A 16,674-nucleotide genomic window follows, 5' to 3' on the forward strand; every position below is an offset into this window, starting at 1 on the left:
TGAGGGATGCTTTGGGTTCCTTAGCATTCCCCTCGCCAGACAGAAAATTACAAGTGGATTGGTTGTGATTTGTTGTCTTATCCATGGTTAGACACCACCCTGAGACTTGCGCTGAATGCAGCATGCTCTGACTCTGCAGACACTTGGCTCGAGGGACCCATGTTTGTTCCACACTCGACAATCCTCAGGAAAGTCACTCCTGGGCAGGCAAGCTTGTGCTCTCCTGCCAGCTGCCCCTCTCTCAGAAGCAAAGTCAGCAGTCCTTGTTCCAGACTGCGGTTCAGGAGCTGGGCATCGGAGGCATAGGCGAGAGATTATTAATATTGAGGAATTCTTTCAGAGCAAGAAGTAAGACTTCGGTCTGAATATGTTTTACAGAGAAAAAAATACCAGAAATGAAGAGTAGAAATAGCTTGTCAGTTTTCATTGTGGAAGAAGGTTAATAGCAGACAGGTATTTTTGTAGTAGGGTTTCATTTAATTTAATAGATTTATTAATCTTATGAAAACCACCATGATTAATGAGAATTCATGATTTGCAGAAAACATGAAGTTTTGGGGGACACTGAACTTAGAGAGGACAGTGAAGAGCTAGAGGGAAACTCGCCAAGCTAAATGAGTGACCTGCATGACAGCAGAGAAAGTTCAGTGCTAATAAATGTAAAGAGATGGGCAACGGAGGGCAAAAGCTGATTCTGCAGGCCAAAGAGCACAGTCCCCATGAATTGTGGCCATCTGATGGTGGCAATGTTCCTGATGACTCCAGTGCACCACAGGCACTGAGGAATGAAAGCTGATACTGAAATGGTGGGGGCTGGCAGGGAAAGTTGGGCATTGATGGTGCTGCAGGAATATGTTGCTGTTTGCTTGCTGCATGTGCACCAAAGAAGGTTGAGGACACTGGCAGAAAGGTCTGGAGGAAGGTCTATCAGCTCAAGCACTCTCAGCGTAAAGCCTCCTAGAGGGCTCTGCCACTGGGTAGCTCCAGCAAAAAGGAATGACCTGGAATAATGGGCTTCTGCGCATTGTTACTTTCTCATCGGGGCATTTGCTGTTGGCTGATGGCAGGTCTGCACTGGCCCTCCATCGTCTGAATTCACAGACTCACAAAATGGTTGATGTGGAAAGGAACCTCTGGAGATCATCTGGTCCTCCCCCCTGCTCAAGCAGGGCCACCTAGAGCAGTGTGCCCAGGACATTGTTCAGTCACGTTTTTAATATCGCCAAGGATGGGGACTCCACCACCTCTCTGGGCCACCTGTGCCAGTGCTCGGTCACCCTCACAGTGAACAAGGGATTTCGTATGTTTAGATGAAATTTCCTGTGTTTCAGTCTGTGCCCATTGCCTCTTGTCCTGTCACGGGCACCACTGAGAAGAGTGTGGCTCCATCGTCTTTATTCCCCCCATCAGGTATTTATACACACTGATGAAGTCCCCTTGAACCTTCTCTTCTCCAGGCTGAACAGTCCCAGTTCTCTCAGTCTCTGCTACTGCGTCAGATGCTCCAATACCTTAATCATCTTTGTGACCCTTCACTGGACTCTCGTTCCAGTAAGTCCATGTCTCTCTTGTACTGGGGAGCCCAGTACTGGACACAGTACTCCAGGTATGCTCTATCGGTGCTGGGCAGAGAGGAAGGACCACCTCCCTCGACCTGCTGGCAATGCTGTTCCTAAAGGAACAGGACACCAACAGCCTTTTTTACTGCAGGGGCACATTGCTGGCTCACGTTCAACTTGGTGTCTGCCAGCAGCCCCAGGTCCTTCTCTGCAAAGCTGATTTGTAGTTGGTCAGCCCCCAGCATATACTGGTGGGTGAGGTTGTTCCCACCTTCTCAGGTGCAGGACTTTGCATTTCCCTTTGTTGAACTTCATGAGATTGCTCTGGGCCCATTCCTCTGTTCAGTCGGGGACGCTCTGAGGGGCAGCACACCCATTTGGTTTATCAGTTGCTCCTCCATTTTGTGTCATCTGCACAAAATGTGTGTTATCTCCACTTGCTGAGGATACCCTCTGCCCCATCGTCCAGGTATTTAATGAAGACATTAAGAGGTGTTGGTCCCAATAGCAACCCCGGGGAGTTGTGTACCTCACAAGTCACTAGCCTCCAGCTGGACTTTGTGCTGCTGACCACAGCCCTTCGAGTCCAGCAGTTCAGCCAATTCCCAGTCAACCTCACCTTCCACTTGTCCTGTGCATACTTCACCAGTTTGTCAGTGAGGATGTTATGGGAGATGCTTTTTGAAAGCCTTGCTAAGTCAAGATAAACAAAATCCATTGCTCATCCCTCACCCACCAACCTAGTCAGGTTGCCTAGAAGGCTGCCAGGTTGCTCAGGCATGATTTCCCTTTTGTAAATCCATGCTGTCCACTTCCAATCACTTTCTTGTCCTCAGTATGTTTGCAAATGGTTACCAGGATGATTTGCTCCATCATCGTCCCAGGGATTGATGTGAGGCTGGCCAGCCTGTCGTTCCCTGTGTCCTCCTCCTTGAAGACAGGAGTTCCTGTGTTGTTACGATGACCGCTTTGCCGAGCACCTGGACAGTGGCTGCAAGCCAAGACAGGCATCAAGAGTGGGCTGCCACTTGCCAAATATTAGGCTTAGACCTAAGCATGTAGGTTGCTATAACAACTCGATGGGCTGTGGAAGGAAAAGAAGAGGGATTGCTTTCTGGATGCTGAGCTTCCTCCTCACTGATGGCCCCAGCACAAGCGGGGTGCAGCTGATTTGCTGGAGAGCCAGCATAAGGTGAAGCCCCTGCAGATACCCTCCCCTTAGCCTCCTTCTGCCTGACTGCCTCATGGCTCGCCTTACCCACCACACCGCAGAGCGTCTGGAAGGCTTTCCTGCCTGGTGCCGTATGGGCATTTTCCCAAACACCAAGTTAACAGGTTATCCACTTGATCTTTTTTGGCACTCTTACTGACCGCCTTCCTGAAGGGAACAGACCTGCAGTCTGGTCCAAAGGAGCCATCCTTGTCAGAAAAGGGGTATAGAGGTGCCCTACTTCTGAGTTCTCCCCAAAATGCATACCTTTCCAATGGAAATTTCATCTGGGCAGAATCTGAAGTTTTAGGAAGTTTACCTGGGATTCCTAGGCAGGTGGCACACTAGTCTGAATTGCTGCAGCAGAGCTGTTTCATGCATGGAGGTACCCGCTGATTATACTGTGCTTGTGCGGTACAGCAGTTGCTTTTGGAAAACATCAGCTTTATTGCTTATGCACAATGCAGTTGCTGAGCCCCTTCATAAAGTCTCTGACCCCTGTGAAAGCTCTTTCGGGAAACATTAGACCAGTTGCACGTGTTCAGCACTGCTGAGCTGTCTGTGCATTGTAAGTCCAACATGTGCCAAGAACACAAGAGCTGTGCCTGAGGTAACCGATCTTTGCAGACCATGATTCACAGTTCCAAGCTGCCTGATTTGTAGGACTTCACGCATAAGCGGTGCCCATAGGTTCTGCATTTATTTCTGCTCAGGAGACTCCATACAGAAGTGTAGCAGCCCTTAGAGTTACAAAATTTAACAGTTCTCTCCTGGTTTCCTCATTCTTGTGTTCATCTGAAGAGGAACTCTTCCAGTGCTTCTTCAGCATGATCAGCCCTCCAGATGCTGGTGGAGTTACTCATTGCCTTCAGGAGGGACAGTACATTGGGTACAATTAACCCCACTCATTTGTATCAGTTTTGCAGGTGTTCCCTCGCAGCATCCCTTTGTTATTCTACTGTGAAAGAGAAGAACTCAGAAGTGACAGATTTATCTTCCCTAATGAAAGTACTGGCTGCACTGGTAGAGTCCTAAGAAAAAATGACAGCAGGAAATTAGATCACCTTCAGTGAAAAACCTTGTTCTCAGTAGTTCTTCAGATAAGCCTCACGCGCTGTTGGGCACCCTTTTCCCTGTGGGCTTTCTTTATGGGGATAAGCTTATCCTCTCTTTGGATTCTTTTACTGAGAGCCAGGAACAAATTTCTTGCCAAAAGTCAGTAGTTAAGGAAGAGCAGTGGGTTGGCAAATGGTCCCTGAGAACAGCTTATCAATCTCCCAGTAACGCAGCTCTGTCTGCCACTGGTGCCGTGCCCGCTGTTGGAGCAGGGTGGCTGTGGTGCTGCCTCTTGTCCTGAGGGTTGACTGCCTGGGCAGAGCATCCAGCTCTGGGGAGAGAAGGACTTTCCTGGCTCCTTTGTGATGAGGCTTCGCTTGGCCCTCTGGTCAATGGGACTTTCTCAAGGTTCTGTGAAGAAGCGTATTTCCTTCCAGTTTTTGAAACAGGCCCATACCCCTTCACCAGCCATCTACCAAAAGAAAACTCATCTGAACGGAGCCTGTCAGCAAGAGCTGGGGCGCAGGCAGGGGATGGGAAGTGCTTTCCCCTGGACACCGTTCTCGCTTGCAAAGCGGCGTGTGAGAGCATGCAGCTCGTGCCAGTGAGTTTATGTCCTGTTCGGGGGTCGTGTTATTTCCATGGTGACACGTAGCACAAGTGCTTTTAATTTTTGGTTTGGAGGCTCTCCAGAGAGACTTTCTTTCCTTTCTATACTCCTCCCCTTTGTCCTCCCTTTTCAAGCACAAATCTCATGAGACAATTCTGGAAGACAAAACCCTTCCAAAGATGGGAACTGTAGAGGTGTCATGTCATCTGTGCATGCACCGTTCTAGGCAGGAAGCCTCAAAGTATCCGTCTGCATTTCAAGCGAAAAGAGAGAGACGATTAGTCTCCAGCCCTGGCCCTAAAGCACAGCCTGGCCATGGTCACAGATAGCGCCAAGGGTGATGTCAGAGCCTTTAGGTGCACCGAGCACCAATGGAGAATCACGAGAGCAGTCTCATGTCTCACTCATCAGTTAGCGAAGGTTGTTCATCACAGGAGGCAAGTCCTTCATGCAGTTCTAGTAAAAAGCAATGGAGATGCTTTTGAAGGCCGGTACGAAAACACCTGGAAGCCAACAGCAGCAACATGAAAGCGTTGCTGAGCAAAAGCAAAGCATTTCTCTTTGGAGTGATAAGTGCATTACCTCTGTTGCTGAATCAGTCGTCGCCTTTGTTACTCTTGAAGAAATTTGGACTGAGATATAGAGTTCAAAGGAAGAATCCTCATACATTAGTGACTTATTCAAGAAACCTGCTTTTTAATACCTTCAGTAAAAGTATTCCCAGAAGGCTTAATTAGCTGTCCTACAAATGCATAATCCCTCTTTCTTTGGTTAGAACTTCCTTTTTCATCAAGCTGGTGTTTCTTTGCTTGTGAGCCTGCTTCCCGTGAGACCTGTTCTCCCTCTTTGCTGATTCCAGTCAGTTCCACGTGTGTGCTGTGGTGCACGAATCAGGCCTTGTCTTCTGTGTCTCAAAAGACTAGTTTTTCTGGCTGCACTGAAGCAGCAATCCAGGCAACCGATCTACTGCAACTGCTGGTGCCAACAGACTGCCACCACTGAGCACTGCGGGACAGGGGTTGAGAGCTGCCAGAACCTGGATTGCACATGTTCAAAGACAACAAGCTTGAAGGCAGCACTACAACAGTGATTAGAGCTGCCACATCCCAACTCACAGAGAAACCTGTGACAACCAGCAATCCCACCATCTCTGGGCTGCTGGTCTTCCAAGGACCAGCTGGACCACCACCAGAAATGGAAAGTGAAAAAAGCATTTCATTTTTCTTATTAAGCTCCCCAGTTACATTGAATTGATGTTGCCTAAAGGGGAAGTGGACAATGCCATAGTGTTCATGAAACCTGACAAAGCTGAAGTCTTCGATAGCAGCATCCTAAAACGTAGAAGCACTTGGCCTCAGCTTGGCTACAGCTGGCTGGTACACATCTCTGTCGGTGTGTGTTCGTCGGGCAAAACACATGATGTGCCAACACGAACCTGCAATGAAGAAGTGCGGTGATCCAGGAAAAAACCCTCTAAGCAGATATTGTCGCTGTGCGTAATGTGCAATTCCGTGGAAGGGATAACGTGCTGAGGTGCCACTTGTGAACGATCACATCCAGAAAAACTTACCTGGCTTCAGAGCAGGATGAAGTGCCTGTGACTGAATAATTGGACTGATGGCCCATAATGAAGTCAGCTTCCAGAGCTGGACGGGACATTAAAGACTGCTGGGCTGTCTGCAACATAACGCGTGGTTGGCAGAATGGGGCTGCTGAAGGTGTTGAGAGCCAACAGTATATTGCCAACAGTACGTTGCACTGACCAAGCTGGTGCTCTGCAGAGGAGAACAGACCTACAGATTACATCTGCTGACCAGCTGTGCCGATACAGGTCTGCCGTGGCACCACTGTCTCATCATTGCAAGGACATGCCAGCCTTGGAAGCTTGGGCACACAGCTGATTTCTCATGTGTGGTTCCACCAATCACATTCCCCAAGAGCAGGAATAACCAACTTCCCAGAACCTGTAAGCCACCAAACTAAAAAGCCAAGTGGCAGGGAGGCCTTGCAGCACAGCCTGCCACATGATGTGGGTCTCTGTGCAGCCTGCATCTCCACTCTTGGCAAAGCCTGGGCTGCCGGACAGCCATTGGGCATCTACCACTTCGGTGAGTGTGCTTGCACAGGGCTGCTGCAGGTCTCTGCAGTACACACCAGCTTAAGTCTCTCTTCTTTCACAGACTCTGACAGCAATTTCCCCCTCTGTCCCACCTTGGGCAGGTTAAACAAGCCTTTGGCACGCTGGCTGCTGTGTCTGCAGCCATTCCTGTTTGCATTTACCTTTCTTGAACATGAGTGACCAGAAGTGTGCTCAGAATTTTAAATGAGAGTGTAGCAGTGTCTCCTATGGTGACATGAATGCATCCTATGTCTGTGAGCAATGCACACCTTAGATCTTGCAGTGTTTCTTTTGCCTTTCCATGGCCATGCCACATTGGTGCCTCCCAGTCACACCTGCCCCAGGGTCTGTCAGTAGACCCAGAACTTTCTCTCCCTTCATCACTTCCAGTAAAGAGCAGAGCCTTTGCCAGCCCTCTGAGCAGGACACCGTATTTTGTACTGTCACTTTTTGTTCTGCTTCTTGTACTGCAGCCCTCAAGGTCATTCAGCTCTTCCTATTCTGTAGTGACGGAGCTTCCCAAATGTGATTCATCGTCATGCTTCTTTATAATCCTCTTGCTTTCTGTGCCAAGGTGGCAGGAAAATAAGAATAAGAGGAAATGTGCCTGAGCCCACAGACTGTGAACAGCCCTTCATATCCACACTCAGCTAATCTTCTCGGAGCCATCTCTCTAAGAAATCATTAGTGCTTATTAACCTCGCAGAGGTGTGGATCTTGTGTCGCGTGCGCATTAGTGGCAGCGGGTCTATGCCATTAACTGTAGCCCTTGGACTCCTGTTGCCAGCAGCAGGTTTCCAGAGTGTCTGCTGTAGCAGGAGGGACCTGAGATGGGAGGGCAGAGCTTGGGGGGTGGCAGAGAAGCAGAGGTGCCGTACTGCGCCGGGCTGCACGCGGGGCACCGTGACGACAGCCCGGAGGACTGCTTGTTTTTTAACTGACGTCACATCCAGGCACCAGGGAGCTGCAGTTCTGTTGCATTTTATCGATTAGTTTGGAGGACGAGCAAACTGACATTGCTTGACCCAAATGAGTGGTCATGGACTGTTTAGCACAGAGATAAGCAACCCAGCCCCGGTAATGCCGTGCCTCTTGGCCCGGGACTGTGCAGCCCTAAAGCAGTGGACTCTTCCTCCCCACTCACGCTCGGTCAGGGCTGCAGCACTTCTGCTGTGGAAGCATCCAGGCCCCTGAGCTGCTGCAGGACGTGGGCCCCTGCTGAGAGCCCTCCTCGGAGCTGAGACCCCACCAGCCTCAATCGGAGGCTACCACAGAGCAGTGACCACAGCCCCGGGGTGGAGTCAGGTTGCTGTGTTCGCTTTCGCTGCCAGGACAGAGAGACCACAGGGGAGCCCCAGGTCTCTCCCGGTCGGAGTCACATCCCCGGTCGCAGTCAGCAGTGGGTGCGAGTACCCAAAGCAGGGCACGAACAGGGCCGGGCAGCAGCATGCCTTCCTGAGGCCTCCCAGGCTGGGGCTCATTGCGCTCAAAGGACTCATCCTCCATCATCTTGCCCTGTCAGGTGCTAGATCCCTTTTTTTTTCACATACCCAGAGTACTTGTTTATGCCAGGGGAGGCAATAAAGGCAAGAGGTGAGGGCAGACGGAAGGGGTGCTTGCAGCATGGGTTGTCCCCCATCAGAGGCTCTCGTAGTGGCGAGTGGGCAGAGCCGTGCGCTGCAGGAAGGGCTGCCCCCTGCCCAGCTCCACGGCCTGTGCCCACCACGGCACAGGGTGCAAGCCGTGGAGGCGGACACGGCACAGCGCAAGGGGAAGACCAGTCCATACACCTCTGGGCTGCTTCAGCCCACACGAAAGGGCTGACCGCCGTCGGGTGATGATCTGACCCTGCTGCCTCCATCCTTGGGGTGGCATGACCATCCTCCCGTCCCCACACCACTCTCTGGGGAGATGCCGGAAGGTTCCCTCTTCTCCTGGGAAGGGGCTCTGCCCCGACTGGCCGATGTTCTTCTCGGGAGCGCTGGTTTGCTCCGAGTCCATGGCAGGACCCACCCAAGAGCATGCCGATGGTAGCGCGGTTAGCGAGGGAAGATGGGGGCATTCCCGGTGGGAGGTGAGGCTGGTGGGCTTCGGTGCAGCTCCGCGGCAGCTTCTTCCTGACCAGCCGAGGCAGGGCAAGGTGCAGGGTCTTCAGCCGCAGCGAGTCTTCGTGTGTATCCAGCAGGCTGCAGGGCCACATTCATCCCTGGTAGGTCTCGATGGGCTTCAGAGCCATGGCAGCTAGGGCAGGTTTGGCTGGGAACCGGAGATACTTGGTCGAACCTCTTCTACCTCCTCTGGAACAGCCCCGGCAGGGCTTGCAAGCAAGTCTTGGCTGAAGTGCTCCGAGCCGTGTCCCCTGAGCGCTGCAGAGCCCCCTCCTGTCTCAGGCTGCCCCAGCCCTCCAGCAGCCCCCCCCATGTATATTGTGTGTGTGCTCCTGTGTCTGGGGACCTCCGCCTCACCCCTGCCCTCTGCTCTCTCTCCTCTCTCTCTCGCTGTACCGTTCTTTCTGCAGACTTTTCAGTAGTTTAGGAGAACTCAGCACCATTTCCCAGCGGAGCTCCGGGACCACCTACACAGTCCGACCTGGCAGTCGCTACCCCGTAACCCGACGTACCCCCAGCCCCGTGAAGCCGGCTCTGGATCGGACAGAGCCCCTCAGCACCGTCCGGCCCTACGGTCTGACCCCTCCCACCATCCTCAAATCTTCCAGCCTTTCCATCCCACACGAGCCCAAGGAGGTGCGGTTTGTGGTGAGGAGCGTGAGCGCCCGGAGCCGCTCCCCGTCCCCGTCCCCCTCTCCAGGGCCACCCCTGCACACCCTCCACCCGCCTCGGCCCTTCATGCAGAAACCCCTCCACCTGTGGAACAAGTACGACGTCGGGGACTGGCTGGAAAGCATCAATTTGGTGGAGCACCGAGACAAGTTTGAGGACCATGAAATAGAGGGCACGCACCTGCCCGCCCTCACCAAGGAGGACTTTGTGGAGTTGGGGGTGACCCGGGTCGGGCACCGGATGAACATTGAGCGGGCACTCAAGCAGCTGGTAGACAGCTGACCGTCCCAGGCAGCACTGGCCTCTTCCAGAGCCACCGGGGGGGGGGGGGGGGCATTTCTACTAGACTAATAAAACCCACTTTGATTCTCTTTCTATTCTGAGCACTGCACTGAAGGGTGCGGAGCCGAGAGGCTCCCGCCCGCTCCCACACCGCCCCGGCGTGCCACGCACACGCAGACCCCCGCTCGGCCCCGCCAGCCCCGCGACGCCTTCGGGACAAGGAATGTTGCATGAAATACATCCTCGTTTCTGTTCCTCCCAGAGAGTCTGGCCTGTATATCGCTTGATGTGCTCTTCCCCGGGGGCGTCGCTGGTGGCCGGAGGGGCCGAGGCACCACGTGCTGCCGAGCCCGGGCTCCCCGTGGTCTAAGGGCAACACCTGGTTGGGGTGGGGAGTGGGACAGGGCCAGCGGTGCAGTGAGGAGCCAAGCCCAGGCTAGGGAGAGGGCTTCAGCTGTAGGCCAAGCGCTGGCCACGTTGCCCAGGTGTGACAGGCAGGGAGACGCCGGTCGGAGCGCGGCAGGGAGCTGAGCGGGCTAGGCGCGTGCCGCCGGCCGCATCTCGGGCAGGTCGGGGCGGCCCACGGCGTGGAGACCCCCGAGCTGCTCCGAGCCGGCAGGTCTGATGGGAGCACGGCAGGGCGAAGGCTGCTGCAGGAGGCAGGCAGGTGCCGGCACTCGGCCCGCGTTGGGAAGAGCAGGCAGGAGGCACCACGGCCGCGGTGGCGGCCCCGGCCCCGTGCAGGCTGTCCCCGCCGGGGTCGGAGGCGGCCGGCCGAGCCGGGTCGTCCTGCCGGTGCTCAGAGGGAAAGGGCTCCAGCGTGCAGAGGTCTCCGTGGAAGGGCAGTCCCAGCCTGCGGTGATGCCCAGACCCACTCCCTCCTGCGCAGAGCCGCCCCAGGGAGCAGCCAGCCTTGCCGTGCAAGCCAGAAGAGCGATTCCCGCGAGAGAGAGAGAGACTAGCCCTGGACTCTGTGCTGCTGCTCTGCCTGTCGCCCTCGGTTGCCCCGGTGAGAGAGGGACTGAAACCGCATGGATAGAAGCATGTTTGGGGATGTCGGAGGGAGGCTGGTGGGGAATCCAGCAGAAAACGCTTTGCCAACGTTTGGGAGGGAGGGGGGAGGGAGATGTTTTATTTCCTCTTGGTTTGGGGTCTTGTTTCCAAGGGGGACACATTGATGGATAATATATAATCTCCATGCATTTATATAGAGAGCAGCTGATGATCTACAAGAGATGATATTGAACTACAGGATTCCCACTCCGTCCTAGTCATCCTTATTTTGCATCTTTTTAATCAGCTATATATTTGAAAAGAGAGAACAAATATCTATATATCTATATCTATAGCTATAGCCACCTGATTTTGTTATAATTTTACTAAATCTATATATCTCTAGACTTGTTGAGATGCTGGCGAGGCGGTGCCTGCACCCCTCCCCTGGGACGCCCATGGCTCATGGGAGTTTTTAGCGACTGACTGAATGAATGTTAAAGTCTTTTTAAAAAAAAAAACCACAAAAAAAAAAAAACCCAACAGCTCCTTTCAGACACTCTGGATTTTAAAGATTTAGAAACACAAAACAAAACTTGGTTTTTGGGACACACCGAGTCTTCCACCCCCGCCAGGCAGAGACACATGGAGCTGGCGCTTCCACCACCCCGCAGAACCCAGCGCCTCTGGCAGGCGCAGGCCCTGTGGCATCAGGTCCCTCTCCTGCCTCCGCTCCCGGGGAGCCATCGCCACCATCACGCCCAGCGCTCGCACCGCGCTGCCACCGGCACAGCCCCGCGCGGGCACCGCCGGCCCAGTCACGAGGTCCCAGTGGGGCTGCTCCTCCGGAGCGGCCGTCGGGGAGCCGGAGGAGGCCAGCGTGCGGGTCTGGGGGCCGGGCTGGCTCCCGCCACGCCGCTGGGGAGACCAAGGGCTGGCGGTGCCGCGGCCGCGAGGGCACCGGGGCGGCAGGGCTCGGCGGAAGCCGCTCCGTCGCCCGTCGGCTTCAGGGGAGCCGGAGTGACCCGGGCCAGCCCCGGCGCTGGAGGAGGTGGCATCCCCGTCCCCCCCCCAAGCGTGGTGCCCGGTGCCCCGCGTGCCCCCTCGTCGCCGCACCGTCCCCCGGCCTCGCCGTGCCCCAGCTCGGGGATGGCGAGGGCTTGCCCCGCCAGCTCGGGAGGGGATGGCTTGGTGACCGGTGTTCCCAAAAAGCTGAGTCCCCCACGAAGGCATTAACTCTTCTGGTGCTAGAGGGAAGGACAAGGAGGTTCCTTCTGACCCTCACACATCTCCGAACCTTTACAACCTTCAGCCAGGGAAAAGGCCCAGGCCCGGGACAGGGGTGGCAGCCCCTCCTGCGCACCAGGCCCTCCCCGGGATGGATCCTGACCTGTGCCGGCGCACCAGGCCCTCCCCGGGACGGATCCTGACGTGCTGTGGTGCCGTCTCCTTTTCCCTGAGCTCTTGCTGGGCACATGCCCAAGCGGCTCCATCCAGAGCTCTCCGGAAGCCGACGGGCCCTGGGGGTTCGCAGCCTCTCCCCCTCCCCGGCCGCCCATCCCGCTGCTCCCAGCTGGGACGGGCGCCCAGGGACGGCGAGAGGGGCTTCAAGCTGGACCGGCAAGCAAACGGCCTGCGGTCCATGCCCCAGGGTACCCCGGGCCTCACGCCCCATAACCTGGTGAGCCAAGAGGCATCCGAATCACGATAGCAGCCATTGCGTCTGCCTGAACCCCACCGCCTGCTTTACCAGGTGTACCATCGCACCCCATCAGGTGCCCCCCAGCCCCGTTTGTGCCAACGCCGCCACTATCCCGCGTGACCTGGAGCGGGACGCTGCGGACCAGGTCCTGCCCTTTCCACCTCCCTGCCCCGTAGTCGCAGACTGGCCCATCACCCCTCTGCCGCTACGCACCCCGACCCCCTCCATTCACCCCCTTGGGCCCCCCGCCACGCGCCCTCCTCCGTACCCGGCACCTTCACCCCTCCTGCGCACCTCCCGCCTTCATCCCTCCTGCCTACCTGGTGCCTTCACACCCCTCAAATCCGCCCCGCCGGCCCCTGCATGCCTCACCCGTGGCCAGCAGCATGTGCAGCAGCATGCGCAGATGCATGCACCCGCCTATCGCCCTGCGCCCCGGCTCAGCACCCCTCCACCCCCCATTGCCCGGGCTCCAGCTCCTTTGCCCATGCTGGCATTACTCAGCACCCTCCGGTTGCAAGGGCTTGCTGGCACGGTCCTGCACAGGCAGGGACGATGCTGCTCCAGAGACATCCCGTGCTACTGGTGCGGTCGCACCTTGCCTGCCAGCACAGCCGCTGCCACCACTGCTCTCGCGTCCCCTGGCCCCACGCTGGCTCCCTCCAGAGCCCCCCAGCTCCAGCCATCCCCTCACCTTGTCCCTCTGCCACCTCCTGCACGCTTTGCAGCACCCGCACCTCTGGTGCTGTTCGCGGACACCTGGCCGCGAACCAAACTCACCGCTTGTCCCTTGCGACCGGAGCTTGGCTCTCCAGGCTGATGCTGCTTCTCCAGCTCTGTGCCTGGCGAAGCAACACCGGCACATCCCAGGATTCCGGTGAGCATCCAGCTCCTCTGCATCCCTGTGGGCACGCCGCATGCCGGGTCTGCCACAGCACAGCCCCCGAGGAGGCCCCACTGCGCGCGGGGGCCTGGGCACGTCCCCGGGTCGGTGTTGTGCAGCCTCTTCCCCAAACTGTAGAGATCAGGTTTTCCTAGGAATTTGTTTGGCTGTTTGTTCCTTGTGCTGCTTTTATGAGGTTGGTCTGGAGCTGCCTGCTGATGTGGAAATGCTTGTTTGCAGCCCGCGGTGTGCCACGGGGGACCTGTGCCCGTTGTCTGTCTGGCTTTGGCCCCTGCTGCCGCATGCTTGCAGACCCCCCGCCCCCGGCCGCCCCCGCTCGGGCTCCATCCCCTGGGTCCCCCGGGGCCAGCTCCTGCTGCGGGAGCACGGCGGGCACGGGCAGCCCCGCGGCACAGCATCCACCAGAGCATGCTGGGCATCCGCACGCTGCGGCTTGGCCAAGCCTCTGCAGCACTGATGTCTTGTCCCCGGCTGCGCAGCCCCCGGCCCCGCTTCACGCTGCCAGCACCCTGCAGCCCCTCCGCACGCCCCAGCCCTGCCCGCCCAGCCAGCTCATCCCACTGCCACTCCTTTCACCTCTTCCCCTGCTGCGCTCCATTCCCATCGCGCTGCTGGCTCCTTCCCCACCTCACCCGCAGGTAACGGAGACCCCGGCAGCCCTTGGAGACCCCGGTGGTCCTTGGAGACCCCGGTGGCCCATGGAGACCCCGGTGGCCCTCGGAGACCCCGGTGGCCCCTAGAGACCTCGGTGGCCCTCACACCCCAGCGCAGCCCCACAGCCCGTGGCCGGCAGAGCTGCCCCATCTCCCCTCGGGGCGGTGGGCTGCTCTGCTGAGCGCTGCCCCCAAGGAGCCACCGCAGCCCCTCGGCGTGACCCTCCTTCCCGGCCCCGCGCGAGCCCCTCGGGGCAGCCAGCGGGCGCCGCTGGTGGAAGTGTGACAGTGTGTTAGCCTGAGTGCAGGCTGCTCAACGGGTTCACGCCGGGTGAACCCGGGGTCTCTGCCCCTTCTGCAGCTGTTTCTGGGGCAACCGAGAGACCCGCCTGCACCCGCCTCTTGCCGCAAGAGGCCAGAAGTCTGCAGAGTGCAACTTTTCTGCAGAAAGTTCGGTCTGGGACCAGGAAAGCTGGACGCCTTCTTGCCATTTCTGAGGAGCCCTCCTCCTCCTCCTCCCCAATTCCCCCTGCTGCCCCGATCCTCCGTGCAAGGGCTGGAAATGGTGGATGCACCGCTCTGCTCTGGCAGAGCCAGCGGCCGTGCCGCCCCGCCGTGCATCCCAGCTTCCATCACAAAGCAGCTGCAGCCGTACCTGTGTTGGCAAACACTGCGTGATCCCTCCTGCGGGACGGCGGCCGCGGCCGTCGCTCCCAGGGACACCACGGCTCGTCCCAGTCAGGCGTAACACGAAAGAAGGCGACTTCCAACCACGCTGCCACGCCATCGCCCCCATCCCCAGGGGCTGCCCGGGTCTGCCGCAAACCTGCTCCCCTGCCCCAGCAGCGACAGCTTCATCCTCCTCATCACCCTCCCACCCAGCGCCGCGCCCTCCCCGTCCCCCCCCCGTGCCCGCCACGAACACGCGCACGTGGCAGAGCTGGATGAGCATGGGCTCGGGGCTTTGGAGACAGCACCGTCCCCAGGCAGCACCGCGTGGGTCACCAGGCGAACGTGCTTCGCTTTGGGGCGGCACCTCGGGTGCCGCGGGTGGTTTCGTGCTGAGTGCCGAGGCCCCTTCAACTGACCTGATTGTTCCTCCCCAGCCGCAGAGAGCCCGCTCCCACCCTGTGCCCGTCTGCCCCCCCCCCGAGCCTGCACTGCTGGGGCGGCTGCACAGCCTGCGCTCCGCGGTACCACCGGCTCCCGGGGTGACCACGTCCCGCACCCTCCCAGCACCCGGCCAGGGTCAGGTCACTCGCCCCGGCACGGTGCCCAGCGGCGCCTTCGCCGGGGACCCCGGGTTGCCTGACGGCCAAGGGCCAAACTCTCGTCCTGTGGCCATTCCCACCCCACCGCCCTGGCAGAACCGTAACCGCCCCGCTAACGCAGCTGCTGCTACTTTACTTTTATTTTCTCAGCTGAAGCAAAGAGGATTTTCCCCAGGTGTAGATAGCGCTTTCCTGACTCTGTATCTATTCTGGCTGCATTGGCACCTCTGCTCCAAACATCTCCAGACCCAGTGAGACATTTCATTTTGAAAAGCCATCCAGGAGAAGGCAGAGCGGTAGCGGGCGAGGAACCGACCCCACGAGCCTGCGGCGCGGCCGGCAGCGAGCACCGCACCCCTCGGCCACGCCGTCCCGGTGGTGCCGGGACCGGCCGCGCGCAGCGGTTACTGTGATTCTCATGGCTTCTCAATGACTTGGGTTATCTTCTGTAAAAAGGGATACACTTTTTTTTTTTGCTTTGAAGGGGTTTTTTTTTTAAAGTTGTTGGTATTTTTCCTTTGTCCAGACTAATGTCATCAATCCCTGTTCTCCATCAGCTCCTGTCTGTAATTCTGACTGTAAAAGAAGAGAAAACAAAACCCAAAGCACTTTGTTCCTGGTGGTGAAGAGCTTCGCCAGCCAAAAACCATTTCTAAACAGCGACAAAGTGCAGCGTGGTTTTCTTTCTGTCCGCCCGTGGGCAGCCCTCACTGCCGCATGCATGTGTCACCCGCGGAGACACCCCCGCACGCCCCCGGGCGCGCGCTCACACCCACTGCATGTGCATATACCGGCTCCAGCCCTCGCACACACGCGTGCGACCATGCGCGCGCGCACACGGCTCGAACATCCACACTCTTGTTTCTTACCCAGACGGACTCACCTGTGGGTTTTTGTTCTGTTTTTAATTTTACGAGGTCAGTTTGACTTCACCCTTATTTTGTATGGATTTTTGGAGGAGATTTCTCCTTCTCCAGAGTCATGGAGGTGTGGCCATTCGCCTCCCGCCCTTGACGTTGTGATACACATACCCCACAGAGATCTATGTTTCTTATATTATATTATTATTATTATTATTAATTATTATTATTATTATGTAATAAATTTATAAGAAAGCTCTGCTTTGTTCTGTGGTGTCTCTCAGCTCCAGCACCCCCCCCAGACCAGGGTTGCTGTCTGGGGCGTCTCTGCCCCTCCATGGGGGATTCACCAGCACCCTGGCCATGGACAGGCGTGGGCAGCCAGCCTTCCTGCCCACTGGGGCTCCTGTTCTCCCCCAGAGCCCATGGCAGGGACAGCGGTGGGGGAGTGGGGCTGGGCAGGGGCCACGTCCCGCTGCACTTTGTGGGGGGGACCAGGGCCGCTCGCTGCTCCCCATGGCTGCTGGTCCGTGCAGGGTGGCACAGGACAGACCTGCACCCGTCAGCCCCCTGCGCCCCAGGGCTGCCTTGCTGGGGGGGTGGCAGCTTCCCAGGACCGGTGCCCCACTGTGGGGAGCCAGGCTATCCCAGAGCCACCGTGCCAGGCTTGGCTTT

The 16,674-nt window shown here is 57.2% G+C and overlaps 1 protein-coding gene across 1 annotated transcript in view; it reads left to right on the forward strand.

Moving 5' to 3' along the window:
* The window catches only part of SHANK3 (SH3 and multiple ankyrin repeat domains 3), a 372,381-nt gene extending 356,125 nt beyond the window's left edge, over positions 1-16,256 (forward strand). The window contains exon 23 of the mRNA XM_041123382.1: positions 9,073-16,256. Coding sequence (XP_040979316.1) covers positions 9,073-9,616 — 544 coding nt within the window. The 3' untranslated portion in view covers positions 9,617-16,256. The remainder of the gene's footprint in view (positions 1-9,072) is intronic.
* Positions 16,257-16,674: the final 418 nt, after the last annotated feature.

This window comes from Aquila chrysaetos, chromosome 5, assembly GCF_900496995.4.
Source record: "Aquila chrysaetos chrysaetos chromosome 5, bAquChr1.4, whole genome shotgun sequence".
Classification (NCBI taxonomy): Eukaryota; Metazoa; Chordata; class Aves; order Accipitriformes; family Accipitridae; genus Aquila; species Aquila chrysaetos.